The sequence below is a fragment of the Zophobas morio genome, unplaced genomic scaffold (genome assembly GCF_036711695.1).
Source record: "Zophobas morio isolate AGI-343-1 ecotype UQ-CSIRO unplaced genomic scaffold, CSIRO_AGI_Zmor_V1 ptg000708l, whole genome shotgun sequence".
In the NCBI taxonomy this organism is placed as follows: domain Eukaryota; kingdom Metazoa; phylum Arthropoda; class Insecta; order Coleoptera; family Tenebrionidae; genus Zophobas; species Zophobas morio.
Window position 1 is genome coordinate 48,626 of NW_026972811.1, and position 21,766 is coordinate 70,391.

Genomic DNA, 21,766 nt, shown 5'->3' on the forward strand with positions numbered 1-21,766 from the left:
ATTCGCAATGATTTGCAACACTTACAACAGAACACAGCGGCTTTACAATTAAGCTTTCATCTTGAGAACAGCAATGCAAATCTTAAGTTTTATATTTTCGTTTATTTAGTCTCGAATTCAACGGTTTTGCAATTCTGCATTCCTGTTTGCAGAAAGCAATTACTTGCACGTTTGTGTTTACTCTCGAGTTAAAAATACGAGCTGTGAATTTAAGACATTTTTTATTATATTATAAAATTTAATACAATATTAACATGTAAAGTCAGTGTTTAAAATTACAAAAATATCAAAAATTATCACAACTTGTAAACAAAACAAAAAAAAAACAAAAGAGACAGCTGATCCACTAGTTTCATCTTCGCTTAGTTCTCTGATACTGGATCCAGTTGTACACGTCTCGACCACTGCGATCAGAGAAGAGCTGGTTCGTTTCAACAAATTCTGCACACAGCTTCGGTGGTGCCAAATGACCCCTGGATATGTATTGCGAAAAATGTCTCTGCATTAAAGACATTTGCTCTGAGGTGAATGGTTTCTTTCCTCTTCTCTTTACAGGAGTTATTTGCAATTTCTGCTTTATCTCCGCGATTGTCGTTTTTCTTGGTGATTTCTGCGATTTTGGTGACTTCGTGTTCAAAGTTCCCCTGTGACTCGATATTTTTTTCTTTGGTGTTTCAATCCTCCGGTCTTCAGTACTGGCTCTCGCTATAAAAAATATCAGCAATGATATACAATTTTCTAGACTTTTCAGCATACGTACCCCCTACTTTTTCAGAAAGCGCTTCTTGTGTAGTATGTGTAACTTTGTCACACTTTCGACGATCCGAAGGCACTTCAGTAATATTGTCTGTAGTATAACATTCTATCACACCTGATTGTGAGACTTGAGTGTCTGTTGATACCTCCTGCATGAGGTTCGTTTCCATTCTGTTGATTGTACTTTCTGTTGAACAGGTAGTTTCAAACGAATCCAAACTGAGATTGTCTCCTAATAATTCTTCAGAGGTAATATGATCGTCTAACGCCGGATCCTCTTCAGGTACTGGTAAATCTTGTGCAATAGTGAGTATTTCGTCGAGACTTTTACCTCTGTATGAAAAGAGTTCTTCTCCATCTACGATAGTCAAAAATTTTGCCCACCCTGTTAGTTGAAATAAAAGTTCGTCTTGTCGATATACTTGTTCATGGACTTTCTGACTATGACCCATCAATTTTGCAATCTGACCGATTTCATTGTCATTCATTGTTAACAATTGGGAAAGGGTTGCGACTTGTTTTCTTAAATAAGTGGAACGTAAAAGATGCGGTTCTTCAGCACCACATTTCTCTGAGTAATCTCTTAAAACAACTGAAGCATCGATAAACATCGCTCTCGTAGGTATACCAAAAAGGTAATTGTTTGAATAGGGAACACCAGCTTCTTTTCGATATTGGAGAAACATATCTAGATACCTACAACACAATCAAAAATCTTTTAAAAAGTAGAAAAATCAAAGTACTCATTTACCTGCATTGATTTTCGTCCAACAGCACATGTAATATATGTAGACGCTTTCCAATCAAAGTCATAACTTTGTATTTATTCGCTAACTCCCGTTGATACATTGGAAGGGATTGAAGTATTTCATCATCAAGTTCGATTTTTTTGTTATACAATTCCAACGACATACTTGCAACTTCACTGACTCTACGTCTATTGTACACAATAACTCTTGCCAACGCAGCCTTTCCTAATTTTAGCCATGTGTCGAAATCGAAACCGTCCTGTAACCGTTGATACGCCTGCTCCGCTTCAGAAACTATCAATGTGGAAAATAATTTAACGTCCTTTGCCTTTGGTAAATTATGTAATTTGGCTGCTTTTCTTTGCAAGCTGGTTCGACCAGCTGACCTGCCAACATAGATTCCATAGTTTTTATCATGGAGAGTTTTGAAATTGTCGAAACGGCCACGCTCTTCACATTGTGTGGGAAGATTATGAGTTAAATAATCAACGTTAAGTGCGTCTAAAAGAAATGTAATACTCGATCGTAAAGCTTTTGCCAGACTTGGCTTTCCAAACTCGCCTGTTTCCTTGTCAAGTGAACACAAATTGAAAACTCCCTCTAGTAAGGCATCATAACCTCCATAGAGTATCAGATCTTCAAAATCCAGAATGGAGGGGTTTATGTCTTTAACATCTAAAATCAATCGTGCCATTCTACGCAAATGTTGGCGATCGTTCTTTAATGCGCTGTATGAACCACGATGCATTAAGGAATATCTTTCAGCAACAAGTTTCAAACATTTATCTTCTAATATCTCGTGTAGAATTAGCCCAACTTGAACAGGCTCTAAGAAAGCGAGAAAAAGTTTCTGACTGAAAGAATTCGCTGTAAATTCCTTCTGGATAATCTTAAAGCGAGCTTCTTTAAGCACATTTCTTCTATTTGGTGGCCGTCCAGTACATTTGCGTTCATGTCGAGCAAAGTTTCTGGTCATTATTTCACCAAAACAATTTGGGCAAGTAATTAAATTGGAGGCTTGTCCTGTCACTACTCTCCTTATAGCAATTTTTTCCTCACAGGTGGCATTTTTGTTAAAATTATAATCACCCTTTCGCCTGATCTCTCGTAACGCAGCATTCCGTTCCACACTATTAGCTTTCATAGTCATAATATTTTTCACTTCTTCCTGATCTTTGTGTTTTCGAAGAATATGTGAAGACATTTCAACAAAAAACTGTTCACAGAAATAACAACAATGGCGTTTTCCTTTGGTTTTTGACGTTAATGGGTTTACTAGGGCAGAAGAACCACAATCCATAATTAACGGTGTTATGAACTTACGTTCCTCTTCAATCGGCAGTTCCTCCCCTATTAATTTTCCGACGGGGAGACAGTAACGAACTTTCACTTGGATTTCACGTTCGCCAAAATTTCTAGACAGCAGCACAAGTGTTCTGTTTTTGTCGGAAAGTTTATTACCTACAACAAAAATTAAACTTCGATTTGCATTTTTTTGTTACTATACATACATTTATGGTCTGTCGCGGGCAAACCAGAATACAAAAATCCGCTGATGGTATTGTCATCTCCACTGCAAGCATCACAAACGTAATGCCCTTCATGTAAAACGGTGTGTATCTTCATTGAAACGAAACATTTCTTTATATAAATGGTCAAATGAGCGGAAATCCTGCAGTTTGATTCTTCAACAGGCGAAACCAATGGCGTAAACATCAAGTCAAAGTCTTCATTGCGGTTCGAGGTAGTGGGCATTGAAGAACTACTTGAACTTTGTCCTTCTATAAATATTTGAAAAATTATTAGAACATTATAAACGACTAATATTAGGTATAACGTAAGTTGTAAAAATCTCTACAGATGAGAGTAACTTACTTTTCAAATGGCATTGCATACATTATTTATTGGGTTGTTCCAGAGAATTATACAGGGTTAGTATAAAGTCCCGAAACGTTTGAATAACTTTGTTATTTGAAAAGTTTTTTTTTCTGAAATTTGCTTTGGATGTATAATTAAACATGGCAACTTTAATGGAACACCCAGATGTTGTTTCACTAGAAATAAACAAGTTGATAATTTCTGAAATTAGTTTTTTATTCTGCATCAGAAAATGCCAAAAAACCTGTATGTTGTAATCAATGCAATCAATGTTGTAGGTATATATCCAAAAAAAATTTCAGCAAAAAACTTTTCAAATAAAGTTATTCGCCCGTTCCGGGACTTTATACTAACCCTGTATATTAAAATATACTACATTTAGGTATCAGGCATAGCTAGAAAAAATTTTTCTAGTTATTTAAAAAAAAAAGTTTTGGTATGCCAAAAGTCTTATTTGCAACTTACATAACACCCGATTGGTGGTTTGGAGTTTAACATTTGAGTTAAGAAAAGATTTTTCAGATGGACGAATAAAAATATGTGATGGATGTGTGTAAGTTGTTTGTTTTCAAAAATGTGTAATATTGGTTTATGTTTATGCACGAAAGTATATTGGAAATAGCATATGTATAATGTATAGGTAATTAGTGTTACATGTGTTATGTAAGTTACGTTTATTATGTTAAGTTAGGTACTAATCATTTTTATAGCATCTTTGGAAATGTTAGCAAGAAAGCTAACGAAAAAAAATTGACATTTTAATAAAATTGATCAGAATCCGAGAAAATAGAAACCTGAGTTTAAGACAAGAGTAAAAAAATCTAAGTCGGCCATTAAAAAGACGTTTTGGATTTTTTTTACAAAAAGCCTGAATATTTCGTAATTATAATTACTTAATGAAATACCTACCTCCTTCAAACAATCTTTTCTTGCAAGTCTGTAACTGAGACTTCGTGTGCTCAGATGTTTCGCCATTTTCATCGCTTTCTTCTGACACTTCAGAAGTTGGCTCATATTCTTCGTCGGTAGCATTACTTTGGAAAGGTTCTTCGTCGCTGTCACTTATCTCGTATCGGCTGCAGGGTACGTATTCAAAAACGATCTCTTCTATTGGTCGCACCAAATCAACTTGCCAACATTCTGTGTCCTCTAAATGTTGTTTTGCCAATTTCAAAACATTCAGATCTATAGAAGAAGATTGACATGAAATAGATTGATTATAAAGAGTAGAAATGAGTTACCTGAACTACTCATTATAACATTGTCCAGCATCCTTTTTTTGAGTGTTTTATGCCATATTTGAAAGATTTTAGGAGTTCCCTCTGAATATGTCAGGTGATGGGTAAGACGTTTTTTTTTTCTGAAAAATAAGTGATGAACTCGTTAAGACCATAACACAAACACTGGTTCTAAAATTTCTTGGGCGAAACGAAAAAGAAAAAATGCGAAAACATGACAATTTTTTGCTTTGAGCCAGATACACCTTGCCACATATTGGTGTATCGAACTTTTGAAATATCGTGTTTTAATTTTTTTGTTTTGAAGCAAGAAAACAAAATTCCCGTTTTGTTTCTATTTTGAAACCGGAAAACGGGTTTTTCCTGCTTGTTAAGTATTTTTGTTTGAAGCGAATAATTACATAATTATAAGTACCAAATGAAGTTCCAAGATTCCACTACTGATCACAAGCTAAATTTCTAACAATTTTCTACGAAAGCAAAAAGCGAAACTACTTACCAATGCAATCTTTTGACTTCAGTCATTGAAGCGCACAAGGGATCAGGGCAGAAATATAAAACTGTGTCGTCCTCTTCTAAGACCACCACTCTGGCATGAGATAAGCATTGTTCACAAATAACATGCCCGCATGTGACTAAGTAGAAAGACTTACTGGGCAACAATGGCAATCTACAGGAGTGGCATACAATTTTTCCTAATAAAAAAAAGTGAAAAATAAAATGTCAAACACATTTTGTCATAACATACTCATGAGGGGCAACGGATAGTTTTCTTGAGGCTTACAGACTACACATGTTTTTCTTATACAAGTTTCTGTTCTTGTGAGCTCCCTTGTACACATATGATTCTGGATATCTGCTTTATAACTATTTGTTATAACATAGGCTAGCCGACGCAGTTCGATATTAATATTTTGTGAAAAAGGCATCTCCTCACTTTCAACCTGCTCTATTTCCTGCGGAGTTAAATTATGTACCATGATGCACTTTAAACTGCCCAAACATTGGATCTTGTTACATATAATAAATTCATGGCGGTATTTGCACTGAACCCTTCTACATCTCTTCATTAAGAACTCTCTGCAGGGAGTGGGTGTTAAAATTCTAAAAACGAGATCATATAGCACATAAAATTTCAGCGGATCGAACCGATGAGCTACTGAAGCTGATCGATTAAATTGGAGTCAAAGACGAAAAATTAAAAAAAAAAGTACCAATAAAAGAAAGTGGACAACTTCCCTCCTCTATTTGGCCTCTGCATACAGGGCATTGAGGCATATCACGTGCAATCAATTCTCTTAAACAACCTTCGCAAGTACTATGCATACAAGGGTTCAAAATGCACCAAGAGGTCATGCTTATTTCGGAGAAACAGACTGGACAAATAAACTTATCATTTTCTTGTTCCTCTATTGTCCTATGAGTAAATTTGCATTTGCTTCCGTATTTACAGTTGCCGAATTGTTTAAATTCTTGACAAATGCCCGAAATTTGTAATGTTCTCAACGTCTCGTACCTCATGGTGTCGCTTTGATATAGCGTTTCTCTGTACTGGATTTCATCTTTTGAGGACACATGAAGGTATCGACAGTACTCTCTATGACATCTCTCCATTTGAAAGTCCCGACAGAACTTATAGGGATGCTTTAAATTGCACATCGGATCTTTACATTCCCCCTTCGAGAATTTCGTACAATAACTACGACAAAAATAAATACTGAAACTTTGACTTGAAGTGTTGCACTTTAATCAAAATATAATCTAGTGTTGAAAAATTGTGACTTCAAAGAGATTAATTAAAAACTGTTTTCAGGGAACAATTTGAATATACACCGTTTTTTTAGGAGTTGCGTATTTTTTACTTTTATACAGGATGGCAGGTTTGAATTGCCAAACGTTAACGCAAGCTGTATCACTTCAAATCAAGCAAGAAATCATCCTTAAGAAGTTGGGGTCGCAAATGTGCTGTTATCGACCTTGCCAATTTTGCCGTTAGTACTCTTTCTGACCCTGCGTTAATAGATCCTCAAAAGCGTATTTTAATTCGGATTGGAGCAAACTATGGCCCCAACTTCTTAATAATTGTTGGTTTGTTTTGACGTGATAATGCAGCTTGTGTTATCGTTTGACACTTTGTATAACATAAAATTGTAAGTGAATTATTTTAAAATGAAATCAAAACATGCATGTTGAACTTACTATTTCTAAATTTCACGTAAACAATACGTTACTGTACTTTTTATCTTCTGTTAATGGGAAGAATATATCCAATAATTACAAAATTAAAAAAATGCTGATATGTACTTATCATTTTTGTTATTTTTTTGTTCTATATCGCTGCTTTTCTAAATGTGCATGTCCAGAGTTTCCCTCACTTTCAGAGTATTCTAATTTTTTTATTATTACCTATTCGTAGTTTTTTCAAAATACTTTTTAATGAGATATTACAAATTTCGCAGGGCGAGTCATTTACCGCGCGTTCCTTGATGTTTCATCAATTATTAGAAATGATAATTTATTTTTGAAATTCCGATGCCACGTTGGCACGCTATTCCAATTTTCTTCAATTTTTTTGGGAATGAAAGTATTCACAAATAAAATCGCAGCAGGGTTATTTTTTAAATTTGTGTAACAAGATTTTGTGGAAAGACGCGCTTTGTTGTGGTATAAATAAAATTAAATCTTCATGTACATAATGTTTATCAAAAAAATAAGTATTACAATTTTCAAATAACGATATTCCAATTTTTTCAAATACAACATCATGTATTTTATTATCGCATCTCATTCTATTTTTTGTTTTCTTCCCCATTTGTTAAGTATTTTCTATATTTAAAGTTGAGAGTTCCTATGTTTTTTTTTTTACTTTTTTAAGAGACATTGACATATTGAAAAAATGAGCACAAAATTAGAATAAGATATCGTAATAAAACACTGTGTGCTAATGGAAAAATATAAATATCCATATTTGTAAATTGTATTAAACTATCAGAACTTTTTTAAACAATGGGTATTTTAAAATTTGATTTAATTGGTACGACAACAAAGTGCCAAATATTGTAACACACAATTTGCGATTTTTTTGATAACTCTTTCATTGTCGAAAGAATTAAAAAAAAAAGGAATAACGTGGCAACCTCGCAATCGATTTTAAATGATAAATTATGCTTATAAAAACCAGGAAATGGCTAGTAAATGTAGAAATATATGGGCGTTTCATTAAAAAAAAAAAAAAACAAGCAGTGTCCCAACCCTAATAAACTGAAGATTCTGAGTTAAATAAAAATAATTTTAGCATACAGCCCTCAAAGTATCGTAAATTTTGGTGCTTGACTTTTTTTCTAACAATTTATGAGTTATCGATGACCGCGTGTTTTGTGACTCACCCTGTATAATGATATGAAATTTTTGCGATAAAATTCAGGTCTGTTAGAAGAAGAAAGAAAGCAAGCCAATACAACTAGATTTTAATAACTACCCAAGCTCTAATCTACTCCCACTACTAGCACTATTAACATATACTCTTTTCTACTGTGTTGTTAAATAACTGCGTAACACATTAGACAAATTTTTTGATTAATTGAAGCCAATGGACTTAAAATATATTCAAATTGATAGCAGGGCGTTCCGATTTTATTGTTCTGTTGTATAACTGACGCGAAGTAGTTTTTATCATTTGCGAAAGTTGCAGACTCGATATTGTCCCTAGACCAGGGTTGGCCTGACTTTTTGATTTAAATCGTAATTTAAACCAAGTATTTTTTTTTTAATCATTGATTTAAATCATTCTTGATTTTTTAAATTTTCTTTTTGAATTACGAGCATATAATGCATGTTACAGTCTTTTAAATGCAATTTAATTCAATAAGGGTACTACCTGAGTGCCGCCGCAATTTACGTAGATTTTTCCGGGACACCACGAAGGCGAAAGATCCGTTACAATTTACAAGTACAATCCAATTCTCCTAACTTTGGCAGTGTCGTAAATTAATAGCAAAAAACAAGCATCTGGCATGTTTACGTTTACGTCTACAATGGATGCAGACCCTTTCAAGCTTTCAATAAAAGAAACTGACAATGGTTTTACGACACTTTCCCAAAATTAATAGAATTAGACTCTTGGAACGTAAAGTATTTATTTCGTCAGCTGCAGTTTACATTTGCCGATAGAGGCACGATTCAAACTAGGCAGAGCCGCATTTGTGAATGTATGAAAATACCTAGAAAATGAAAATTACAACAACTACTAAAATATAGCTTTTAAAAACTGAATAAATATAATTAAAAGTTAAAATTTAGTTACATAACTTTTAATTTTTGTCTCACTACTTTTGAAGTTTGAATTACTGTGGGTAACCGAAAAACTAAAAAAATCAAAGAAAAATTAAAAACATTAAAAAAAACAAAAAAAATGTAATTTAAAAACTAATCATTGATTTTTGATTTTTTTTTTAATCCGATTTTTTCCAACCCTGACATAGACATATATGTATTTATAAAAATTTAGCAAACTAGCATTAGCATTTTTATTGTTTTACTCTTAGAAAGCCATTTTTGTGAAAAATTTTGTTTTTGTCGTAGAAGCTTATCGATTGAAATCAAACTGTATCACTACAAGAGCAGCATAAAAATGCAAGTACTAAAAACAATCTACAACATTTTTCAACTTTCGTATTCCTTATGGGCAGCATATGTTTTTAAACTTTAACAAAAGCAATAGTAAGTTAAAAATTTGAAAAAGAAAAAAATACCAGGCTACGGCAAAAACGTTGAAACAAGATCAATTTAATAACACTAACAGAAAGATCGCTAAGAAATAAATATCTGAATTTTTATGATAACGGAACTTTAATGTTGTTTTAGATGTAATTTTTTTCAAGTCTGAGGTCATTGATAAATGAGCTTTTTTTCTTGATTACCAATATGGATCAACCACATAATTTAACAGTATTTCTAACTGAATTCAAAAAGATGGCACACTGAAATACATTTACTTTTAAATATGAAAGTATTCTCTATTCAGGCCCTTATTTTACGCCACCCGACTCTACGACTACTTTTGCGTTAAAATTAAGTTTTTGATTTTTTTTATAATTACTTTGTGTGGTTAATGGCGGTCGTCATTCAACAAATACATCGGACTAATGATACACAACTAAAATGTATAAAAATCTAAGTGAAAAAATGACCACCAAACCACTGTGGCCGGAACTCCCCTAGCGTTATCTGCACAACACGTTTTGTTCAACAATTTAAGCCAAAGTATAGAATCACCAGAAATTATTGTTATTGAAGTGCGTAATAAAAAAAATTATTCACCTACCTTTCTCTAGAACGACCTAGGCCAGAACTTCCTGCTTCCGAGTCACACATATTGTGATAAAATTCACTTTTTTTACGTAACAACGATGGCAGAATAAACAACGATGGCAGAATAAACAACGATGGCAGAATAAACAACGATGGCAGAATAAACAACGATGGCACAATAAACAACAATAGCGTGATAACAACAACAGCGGCTACATTCGACTCTTCGTTACAACTACAAATTGGAGACTGACGGGACGCGGTGGTAGGCTGGTAGGTTGGCGGCAAGTGCAGTAGACAGTATTGCACAATATTATTACACTTGCTACAGATTTCCAAGGTCAACGAGACAACGCTGGATGCATCAGATGCAGATGCATCGTTCCCTAATTTGATTTAAATGTTTGCAGTAAAATAACGATGAGTAACATTTTCATGCTGGCATATAACGCAGACAAATAAACTTTAAAATTATTCAATACGCTACGATACTGCTATCAATGGTTACCTATTTATCAGTAAAAAATTAGAAATTTGTCATTCTCGTTAATATTTTGAGCCTCAATAAAGTGGCAACAGCGCTGAAAATTTCAATTCAAGTCAATTTTTAATTAAAAAAGCGATATTCTGTTTAACATTAAAATAACAGAGACGTTAATCTCTTACTATCTTATTTGTAAATATGCAAATTAAGTTTCGCATTGCTGTTCGCAATATGAATGGAAAATTGCAACACCGTTTTGGTAATACCAAACGAGAATTCTAATAATATAACCTATAAATTTTTGACTTTATTTCTGCTTTCAGGACTAAGAGACTTCTCTTAGCGGTGTTACGGGGATAAGCACGTTATGATACGATTTCACCTTTGATGCCTAAATAATTATTACTTAACAAGATATTCCGCTTCCTTTTAGGGATGAATATTAAATTTTGATTTGGAACTTTTGAAAGTCAAGTTCTTACTGAAAATTCTATTTTTATGAATCATTACAAAAAAATTGTTACAAAACAACGAAAGCGGCTTCATAAATTTACGTATCTATTCTAGAAATTGGTATATTCAGAAAAATGCAGTTTGTTGAGTTAACTATTAAAATTTTGGTAATGACGGAACGCGTCCTATGAAAAAAAATGCTTCTTTAATTTCAAAACGTGTATTTAACTCGAGAGTAAATAAACGTAAAGATAAATATGCAACTTAAGTTTAGCATAGCTGTTCGCTTCATGAATGCAAAATTGCAACACCCTTTTGGCAATACAAACAGAAATGCTAATAACATAACTTCAAAATTTTTGGCCCAATTTACGTTTTCGATCCAAATAGCCGTCTCTTATCGTATGAGGATCGCGGAAATAAAGCACCTTAAGCAAATTTATAGACGTTTACGAATAAATGATTATTTAATCACACATTCCGTTTTTACATTCTGACTGTTAGACAGATTTTGAAAACTCTGAATATAGCTGCTAATATAAGTTAGTATAAATTTTGGACGCTGTGACTTACAAACGATGAACGCCGTACTTTATACATTCTGATTTATAACCAACGCGCGGAGTTGTGTTTCATACGCTCGATCCAGTGCTGTCGCGGCGATAGTTTGATTACAAATATATTTTTCTTTTGGACTACATCAACATAATATAACATTTTGGAGACCACAAATGTGTGGTCCTGTGTTTGAAAAATTAAAAATTGCATCGAGTATTTTTATTTGAAGTAATATAGTAATCAGTGTTGGGGACAGATACTTTTAAAAGTATCTAGATACAGATACAGATATATGGAAGATAAAAGTATCTAGATACAGATTGTTTTCGACTTTTTCGAAATGTATCTAGATACAAGATACAAGAAAACAGATACTTTTTGAAACTTTGGCGAATAAAATAACTGAAAACTTTTTATGTATTTTTTTATGTATTGTTTAATGAATTTTTTAAAATTAACAACATTTCAAAAGTATTATCACCTAAATTATTTCTTCGTGGTGTCAGAATTTGGTTTCCAGTACTAAACACCCGTTCCACAGGTGCAGAAGAAGGGATTGTGGTATTAAATTTAAAAAATAAACATTTTACAGTTGCATAGTTATGCAAGACTGAAAAATCTTTTCTTTTTTCCTGCAAATAGGCCATCGCTTCGCTATTCGCCAAATTTTGTACCGCTTCCTCGGATACGTAATTGCGAATAATATGATTCTTACATTCAATCTTTTGAATATGAAATTATGAACCATGCAGATGATATATATTAATTAATGACACTGATGACAGTAATTTATTGTAGACACTACTGTTTCCGTCGGATATTATTTTGCCATAAATTAGACCATACATACATAATTTCCTAAACCCTTCTAAAACAACGTCCACTTCCATAGCAGTAGAAGTGCCTTTATAATGTTTAGAACATGTGAAATTTATTTTTAAACTCTCATTGATTGATGTGTCGCAAATTGTCCAATATTTATTACGTACGCTTAAAAAGAATATGTTTTTTTGTTTTTATTCCCACACTGTCCAAATTGTGTTTGAGTATATCTAATAATTATCTCCAGCATTAAAATTATTATTTCAAAAGAATACCGGAAATGATTATTCTGTGCTGAAGGTCTGTTGGCGGCAACCTGTCATAAATTATTATTCTTCAATATCGGCTTACGATGTTTTTATGACCATGTCCGGTATTCGTCTATCCCGGTGCCGCAGGTATATACATTTTATGAAGCATTGCTGGTTCCGTTTAAGGCAAAATAAGTACAATTTCTTAGAAAGGTATTTAAATCCCTTATAGGATCAAAGGCTGCCTGGCAGGCAGAAATCGCCAGAGTGCAACTTTAAATTTTCAGATTTTTGTTGAAACTCATTTTATTTTAATCTCGTTTCACGATTTCTGAGAATATATCACGAATCACGATAAATTATTCTACGGAAGGTTGTAAAAATATTAATTTTATTGCCCAAGATAATTAATTACATTTAAACATAATCGGCACATTCTAGGGCAAAACGAACCTGCCAAGCCCGCCTCGCGTTAGGTCCAACAATGAAAAAGTGAAGAAATGACACATGTGGCAACAGGAAAAGGTGCTACATTTGTCCGAAAAATAAAGATATAAAACAGTAACAAATATGCAATTTATGCGAGAGAAATGTATGTATTGAACATTCGATTAGTCGATTACAAACTAATTTGTGCTAATTGAAAACATTAATCATTATGTAACACGCAATTATTATTTTCTAAAAATAATAACATACCTTAAACACATATTTTCACTATTAAAATTACTCTTATTTTTAATAACACAAATACAAACAGCGGGCCTACCGGACCCGGGTTGCTCAGGTACACAGCAGGGGCGGCTGGTCAGGGGCGGCAGGGTCGGCCACGCCGTACCAGTCATTTTAAAATACTTAGTAAGCGTTGAAATTAGAAAATAAAAAAAGAAATAAAGTTTGAATGTACGTTAGGATAGATCATATATATTAAAAATATATTTTATTATGTTGTAGGTACAAAATAAAGCATTTGTTGCTAATTTTAAATGCTGATAAACACGCTTTGCCGGCGAGATTTCGGCAAGCCGTACCCAGGAATGCATTATGCTCGATGTTTCGACTTCGTAGCAGCTTACGGTTTCATCGTTCTCTTTGTCTAGTACACTGTAGTAGACAAAGACCTGGCGGAACGTATGTTGTGCCAGGTCCGGCGAAATCCTCCTTCGCCGTACCCAGCAACGCGAATTTAGTTTTTAAAACGCTTAATATTTAAGATAGCTAACCAAATTACAAGACAATAACGGCTTCGATGTTCTTCAGTGCATACTATTTTTTTTTAAATAATAATTGTCGATTTAATACATTTTTCTGTGTATGAATAATAAACGAAAAAAATTACATTAAATTATCTAAAATTTTATTTTTCGTACATAACTTAGCTACACCATAAATGCGCTTTTTCTGTATTTTTAGCATCTAAGCGTTTTCAGATATTTCAGAAACGAATTTAAAGTTTTAAATCATTTTAATTTTTCAATTATTCAATTAATTTATTTGACAATTTGTCATATACATTAAAAATAAATAAATGTAAATGAAGATAGTTAACAGTTGGTACTTTTATTATTACTTTTTTTATATTTTTTAACTGCATGTCATTATTTAATTATTATTATTTAATTGTGGATGTCCGGGGTCGGCAAGCCGTATAGCCGCCGGTCGACGCGGAACTCAGTAAAAATAATGTTTTCGGTGGTTCTCAATTAATGATAAAGCAGAACAAGTAGAATTAAGGATTAATAGTATTTGGAATCAAACTGACATTGTCAATTTCCTATAAAAAATTATTTTAACAGGTCGAAACATTTGAGATGTTTTGTACATCCTGGCACGTAAAATGTCAGTGGTTAATGAGTAGCAGCCATACATTACGAAAATATATAACACCAAGGTGTAGACTCAAAATATTTGGCCGACCCGAAATTTTGACCCACCAGCCGCCACTGGTACACAGATAAAGTACATTGCCCCGACAAGGGTAAAACGCAGTGAATAGTGAATTGCGGTTTATGGTTTTTAAAATATCTTCTTACGATGGCTTAGATTTATTACCCCTCAGGATTATATTTAAAGATGTATAAGTACTGAAGGCTACCATGTAGGAAATGATGGTATTTAAAATATGAAAATTTCCGTGACAGAACACTATTAGTGTACCTCTTACCTCTACTTTTGTTTATGTGACCAAAATCACCAACATGAAGTATCAAAAATTACTACTAGTAGTATAACTCAACTAATAATTACTGAAAAAAAAAGTGAAATAAAAAAATGTATCTGTATCTGCGCCACTAATTTTGTATCTAGATACAGATATTTAGTGCTTAAATTCGATTGTATCTAGATACAGATACTAGATACCCAAAAATGTATCTAGATACTTTATTTAGATACAAGTATCTAGATACTGCCCAACACTGATAGTAATATAGAAGTAGTTTTTTAACAAGCTGTAAACACTCCTAGCGACGCACTGGCTACGACCTTGTGGACCAGATCAAAGCGTCCCCGCTACTCGCCGTAAAACACACATTGCTTCAACTGGGGAATTGCATCCGTAAGATACTTTTCCGCCTAGTGTTTATAACATAAATGATGACTGCCATCCTTCACGAATGACGAAGGTCGTAGTTTAACAGCGAATTGAACTCTGTCTTTTGTAATAATAATTTTAGTTCTGGTAATAAAAAATTTGTAAATTTTGAGAGTTGTAGTTTCAATTAAGAATTGCTTATATATGCTGGTTGAAAAGACTATAAAATTAATCAGTTTATTTGAATGAGCAAACCAAAAATGGATTTCCCCATCTTATCGAAAATTTGAAAATGCTGTACCGTTTCGGTTATTTTTGAACCGCGCATACCCAAACAGATGCACGTGTCTTTGAGACAATGTTGATGACGTTATCAGAAAATTTTCTTTTAACAAAATTTGCATGAAATCTGCTCTTACTATTTTTTTTATCTGTACATTAACAGATCATTTATGTTTTTTTTTATTTATCAGGATATAAAAACCAAAAAATAAAATTTTAAAATTCTGCGATTGACTGAATTGTTATACATCGGGTAAGGAAGATCTGTACAATACCACGGACAATTTGGGTTAATGGTAAATGCTAAATTACAAATTTGAAGTTGATACCTTAATGTAAATTTCAATTCACAGTTTATTCCAAAAAATATATTACAAAATTACGGCACCAGGTGTTAAAATTTACGTATGTATTCTACAAATTGGTTAAATGAGAAATATTCATTTTGCTCCACGATGAAAATTTTGGTCGGGGCAAAGCACGCTATATATTGAAATAAATGTTTCTCTAAATTCTCATGTGTTTAATTCGAAACTTAATAAACAGAAATATGCAACTTAAGTTTTCCATTGTTTGTCGCAACACGAATGTCAAATTGCAACACCGTTTTGGCAATACCAAAAGAAAATTTTAATAACATAACCTCCAAATTTTTGACTTTATTTCTGCTTTCGGGCCTAAGAGACTTCTCTTAGAGGCGTTTCGGGGACAAGCACGTAATGATACGGTTGCTTTTTTGAAGCGTAAATTATTACATAGCAAAATATCGCGCTTCTTTTTAGGGATGAATATTAAATTTTGCCTTTGCTGTTAACATCTTATCGTAAATTTCAACTTGAGGGTTTATAACAAAAAAGGTATTTCAAAACACAAAGGCTTTACAAATTTACGTATCCATTCCACAAATTGGTATATTGAGGAAAATTTAGTTTGTGTAGGTAACCATTAAAATTTTGTTGATGACGAATCACCAGGGTGCCCAGATCAGTTGTCACAGCAATCGCCAATAGAGGGACTCGAAAGCCGCCAAAATCGCCAACCCAAAACCATATATTAAATATAGGGACTATAGCCCCTAGAAATACCAGAGATATAGAGAAATACATAGTACCGTTATCCATTGTTGTACGAGTGGAGCAAACGGAGTTGGTAACGCAAAAAATTTCCCTGGTTTAGAACCAAATTGTGTCAGCAGAGAGTTGACAGCGCGTAAACCGTTGTTGTCACGTGGTCTTGGCGTGGTCTTTTTGTTTAAAGTCAATTAATTGTCAATTAATATAACTAATAATTATTAAATAAGATTTTATTGATTAAATTTTATATTTTATTCATATTAAAAATCCATATTTTGTACATAAACTACAAACTTTAAATCCAACATAAAACCATTTTAAATTTCGCGATCTGTCAAATGGTGTTAATAACTTTTGTTTTTGTTAAGTTTCCGCCAGGTTTGCTCCACGGTGACGATACTATGTGTTTTCTAGAGGCTATAATAGGGACTTTGCCAACAAAATATATTGTTGAAATCTAATGAAAGCACTTATCCTTTTTTTAATATTTATTTTAATTAAAAAATGCATTGACCCTTTCAGTGTGATGAACTGACGAGTGATGACTAATGACTGACGAGCGACTGTGAGGGGATGAGAGTGAGAGTGATAGTTGATTGTTGACTTTTTCGATTTTTTTCATTACTTAACTGTACACAAAAATGGAAAAATAATAGAGTCCCCAAAATTCGCCAAAATCGCCAACTGGCGCCGACATTAAAAAACAGCGCTAATCTTGGGCGCCAAGTCGCCAAAATGGCGATAAATCGCCAAATCTGGGCACCCTGCGAATCACGCTTAATGGAAATAATTGCTTCTTTAAATTCAAAACGTGTATTTATCTCGAGAGTAAATAATCGGAGTTATGCAGCTTAAGTTATGTATTGCTTTCCGCAATTCCAATGCAAAATTGCAACACCGTTTTGGCAATACCAAACGAGAATTCTAATAACATAACCTCCAAATTTTTTTATCTTATCTACGTTTTCGACCCTAAGAGCTGTCTCTTAGGCGGGTTGCGAGGATAAAGTACCTTAAGCAAATATAAAGATGTTTATGAATTAATGATTTTTTAATTACACATTCCGTTTTGACATTCCGACCGTTAGATAAAAGTCTAAATTTAGTTCTTTATAAATTTGGAAGATGTGACTTACAAACGATGAACGCCGTACTTTGTACAATCCGAACGTCATGATTTATTTATAAATGCTGGCCGCGGTCCTTCATGAATGACTAAGATCATAGTTTAATAGCGATGGACGGCGCAATCCTTTATTCTGAACTCTGTATTTTGTACTGAGCGACTAACGCCATAATTTTAGTTCTCGTAATAAAAAACTGATAAATTTTGAAAGTTGTATTTTAAACTAAGAATTGCTAATATATGAGGCTTGAAAAGATGAAAGAATTAATCAGTTTATTTTAAATAGTAACTCAAGAATGGTTTTCCCCGTCTTAAGTAGTAATGTAATGATGGATCACAAGTATAAACTCATCATATTTTGCATATCTTAGACATTTATTCGTAAAAATTTTGACATGACGTCATCAATTTCTTGAGGAGATAGAGATATATTTTGATTAAAAATTTACCATGCTGCAATACCTTCAAAATATCTGCACGATTTCAAGGCATTCGGTTTTGCAGTTGTTGATTTCATCAATAAACTAAATTGAGTCATTCATTATTTTTTTTGCATCACCCTGTATCAGCAAATTGAAAAAATAATAATGCAAATGCAGTAATTTCAAAAGTGTGCGGTACACTTTTAAAATTATTGAACTATATGTAGGAGAGAAAATTTGGAGAAAACATGTTTTTTATGTGTGTGTGTGTGTGAGGGCGTTACATTATTTTTTTACCATTTATCTACATTATCAAACGTCAGATTTTGATATAACATAAATTATAAATTCACTTTTAAGTCATTGCAAAGTGTTTAATTACATCTCACGAACACATAAATCACATTTTTAATGATAATATTCTATACTAACATAAATAGAACAAATTAGAAAATAGTAGTAATTGACTATTTAATTACTATTTTGGTAACAGTAATGCAGGTGGCTGCTTGGCTGGAAGTCGTATGTGCCAACAAACGCTCAGTTGAAAACGAAATAGTAATTTTGTAATAATCAAATTAAAAACAAATAAATTTTATATTCCGTTACATTTGAGCCAGAAGGGCTTGAGCAGCATATCCGTCTTGTTTGTTAGCGCCGCTGACGATGTGTTGCGACTCGAAACTCAAGGTTGAACTTGCGCTAATCGCCCGACGAGTAAGATGACCAATTTTGCAAGGTCAGGAGACGTGCCAAGAAATTCCCACAGACTGACTGTTCCATGCGTCAAGCGTCATTCCATATCGGAGACTGCACGGAGTGTTCGGAATCCGTTGTAAAAAGGGAGCAGCGAATAAAGCATTTGTTAAGACGCTGTGTTTTTCTAAATTTGGGGAAAAACAAGCTAGTAGTATAAACAGTCTCTGCACAAGTTCAGACATAGTAAAATATTATACAAGACGATAAACAATCTTAATCTAGTCGTGAAAAATAATCCACTCATGGCTATTGCCACTCGTGAATTAACACTTTTCACTCATAGATAAAGAATTTGTTTATCGTCTTGTATAATACACAACTATTAGTCAGCTGTTTTGAGGCGATAAACTTATTCAAATCAAAGAAGTGTCTAACTGACATTCTTCCGATGTATAAACACAAACATTTTTAACACCGCGCATGATGTTGAAATACTCGTATTGCAGTTGGTAATGTGTTGTAAATGTATTTTATTTTATTTTGTACCAAATTTTAAAAATATTCCAAAGCGACTGTAGCAATACCTACTTTCAATACGCCGCGCTGGCAAAAGAAAACGCTGGCTCGTCCGGTTCTTTATCATAATTGTGTTTATAATGTATTAAAGAATTTTTAATGTAATACTTTCAATTATGCAATTTAAAAATTGGTAAAAAGAGTTTAGACAGTAAATACAAAATGTTGTCCTCAATTCTCAAAATTGTTGATTTTTAAAGTTAAAATTACATATTAGAAATAATTTATGAATAAATAATAAAACTTCGGTTACTTACATCACAGAAAATTTTATTATGTTGATCATCTTATGAAAATAGTAGATTTTTTTGGAGATTCTTTTATTATAAACATGATCATGAATGTGAAATGACTTAATTAAAAGAAACATTTAAAAACTGATTAATGCTATAAAAGTTATCCTCAATTCTCAATCTTGTTTATTTTTAAAGTTAAAATTACATATTAGAAATTATTTTGGAATGCTTCTTTAATTTCAAAACGTGCAGTTAACTTGAGAGTAAGTGAACGTAAAATCTGCAACTCAAGTTTCGCATTACAGTTTGTAACATGAATGCAAAATTGCAACACATTTTTGGTAATACCAAACGAGAATTCTAATAACATAACCTCCAAATTTTTGACTTTATCTCTGCTTTCGGGCCTAAGAGACTTCACTTAGAGGCGTTTCGGGGATAAACACGTTATGATACGATTTTATCTTTGATGCATAAATGATCATTACATAACATAATATTCCGCTTCCTTTTAGGAATGAATATTAAATTTTGCTTTGGAAGTCAAGTTCTTACTGAAAATTTAATTTTTAAGATTCATTACAAAAATTTGTCACAAAACAACGAAAACGGTGTCTTAAATTTACGCATCCATTCTAGAAAGTGGTAGGATATTCAGAAAAATTCATTTTGTTGAGTTAACTATTAAAATTTTTGTAATGACGGAACATGTCATATGGAAAAAAATGCTTCTTTAATTTCAAAACGTGCAGTAAACTTGAGAATAAGTGAACGTAAAATCTGCAATTTAAGTTTCGTATTAGAGTTTGTAACATGAATGCAAAATTGCAACACCTTTTCGGTAATACCAAACAAGAATATTAATAACATAACCTTCAAATTTTTTACTTTATCTCTGCTTTCGGGCCTAAGAGACTTCTCTTAGCGTTGTTACGGGGATAAGCACGTCATGATACGCTTTCGTCTTTGACGCATAAATAATTAATACTTAACAAAATACATATTCCGCTTTCTTTTAGGGATGAATATCTTAGATCATATAATAAATAGATACCACCATGCCGTGTTCTTTCCCTAGCAGAGCCTGTGACGACATCCTCCTGTCACACATCTCTCTCGTGCATGGAGGGATTACAATGAAGCTATCCTTGCCTGATCACTATTTGAATTTTGCGCGCCTAAATTTTAGGAAGTATGTCTGAACTAACTTCGTACGAAAGATGTTGACAGCTTGATTTTATAAATAATTCACAGTAGATAATGAAAGGAATAGTAAATTATTGGGCAGCAATTGTGATCCTTTATGATTACATCACTTAAAATAGGATCTTTGTTCTAAATTCTAAAATTGTTTTCTGTACAACAACTCGAAAGAGAGGTTAGAAGAAACATCTGTCAAAAGCGATTTGTTGTGCTGGTGCGGTACAAGGATAGAAGTGAAATAGACATATACAGATGAAATGCATCTAACAAAGATGAAGATGTGGTGATCACACAAGGATAGCATTATACTACTCTTCTTGACGTAGAAAACGACAACAGATAGCTTCATGTCTAGTCACAGCTTTCAGTTTGAGTATTGGTATCTATTTATTATATGATCTAAGATGAATATTCAATTTTACTTTGGAAGTCATGTTCTTACTGAAAATTTTATTTTTAGGATTCATCACAAAAAATTTGTTACAAAACAACGAAAGCGGCTTCTAAAATTAACGTATCTATACTAGAAATTTGTATATTCAGAAAAATTCAGTTTGTTGAGTGAACTATAAAAATTTTGGTAATGACGAAACACGTCATATGGAAAAAAATGCTTCTTTAATTTCAAAACGTGCAGTTTACTTGAGAATAAGTGAACGTAAAATCTGTAACTCAAGTTTCGCATTACAGTTTGTAACAAGAATGGAAAATTGCAACACCTTTTTGGTAATACCAAACGAGAATTCTACTAACATAACCTCCAAATTTTTGACTTTATCTCTGCCTTCGGGCCTAAGAGACCTCTCTTAGAGGCGTTTCGGGGATAAGCACGTCATGATACGATTTTATCTTTGATGCATAAATGATTATTACATAACAAAATATTCCGCTTCCTTTTAGGAATGAATATTATATTTTGCTTTGGAAGTCAAGTTCTTACTGAAAATTTCATTTTTATGATTCATTACAAAAATTTGTCACAAAACAACGAAAACAGTGTCTTAAATTTACGCATCCATTCTAGAAAGTGGTAGGATATTCAGAAAAATTCATTTTGTTGAGTTAACTATTAAAATTTTGGTAATGACGGAACATGTCATATGGAAAAAATACTTCT

At 32.9% G+C, this 21,766-nt stretch overlaps 1 protein-coding gene across 4 annotated transcripts; it reads right to left on the reverse strand.

The window, feature by feature from the left end:
* Positions 1-204: 204 nt before the first annotated feature.
* On the reverse strand, positions 205-10,248 carry LOC135121787 (uncharacterized). 4 transcript variants are annotated; one of them, XM_064046072.1, is made up of 10 exons: positions 9,945-10,248; positions 5,370-6,320; positions 5,121-5,316; positions 4,625-4,743; positions 4,293-4,568; positions 3,017-3,286; positions 2,067-2,966; positions 1,508-2,006; positions 761-1,452; positions 205-705 (listed from the first exon to the last, which is right to left on the reverse strand). In XM_064046072.1, the coding sequence occupies exons 4-10, from the start codon at positions 4,653-4,655 to the stop codon at positions 353-355; spliced, it is 3,021 nt and encodes a 1,006-aa protein (XP_063902142.1). In that variant the 5' UTR covers positions 4,656-4,743; positions 5,121-5,316; positions 5,370-6,320; positions 9,945-10,248; the 3' UTR covers positions 205-352. The 4 variants fall into 4 exon arrangements, with proteins under 4 accessions (XP_063902142.1, XP_063902140.1, XP_063902141.1 ...); XM_064046070.1 differs by having other exon boundaries at positions 1,508-2,966; positions 5,370-5,725; positions 5,836-6,320; positions 9,945-10,245; XM_064046071.1 differs by having other exon boundaries at positions 1,508-2,966; positions 5,370-5,725; positions 9,945-10,245.
* Between the last annotated feature and the right edge of the window lie 11,518 nt (positions 10,249-21,766).

Excerpts from the sequence above, each read along its gene's own strand:
- LOC135121787 (XM_064046071.1), bottom strand. The coding sequence starts at position 4,655 with ATGCTGGACAATGTTATAATGAGTAGTTCAG. Across the intron at positions 4,569-4,624 it reads TGTTATAATGAGTAGTTCAG|ATCTGAATGTTTTGAAATTG; the intron begins GTAACTCATTTC and ends CTTCTTCTATAG. Across the intron at positions 1,453-1,507 it reads TTGGACGAAAATCAATGCAG|GTATCTAGATATGTTTCTCC; the intron begins GTAAATGAGTAC and ends ATTGTGTTGTAG.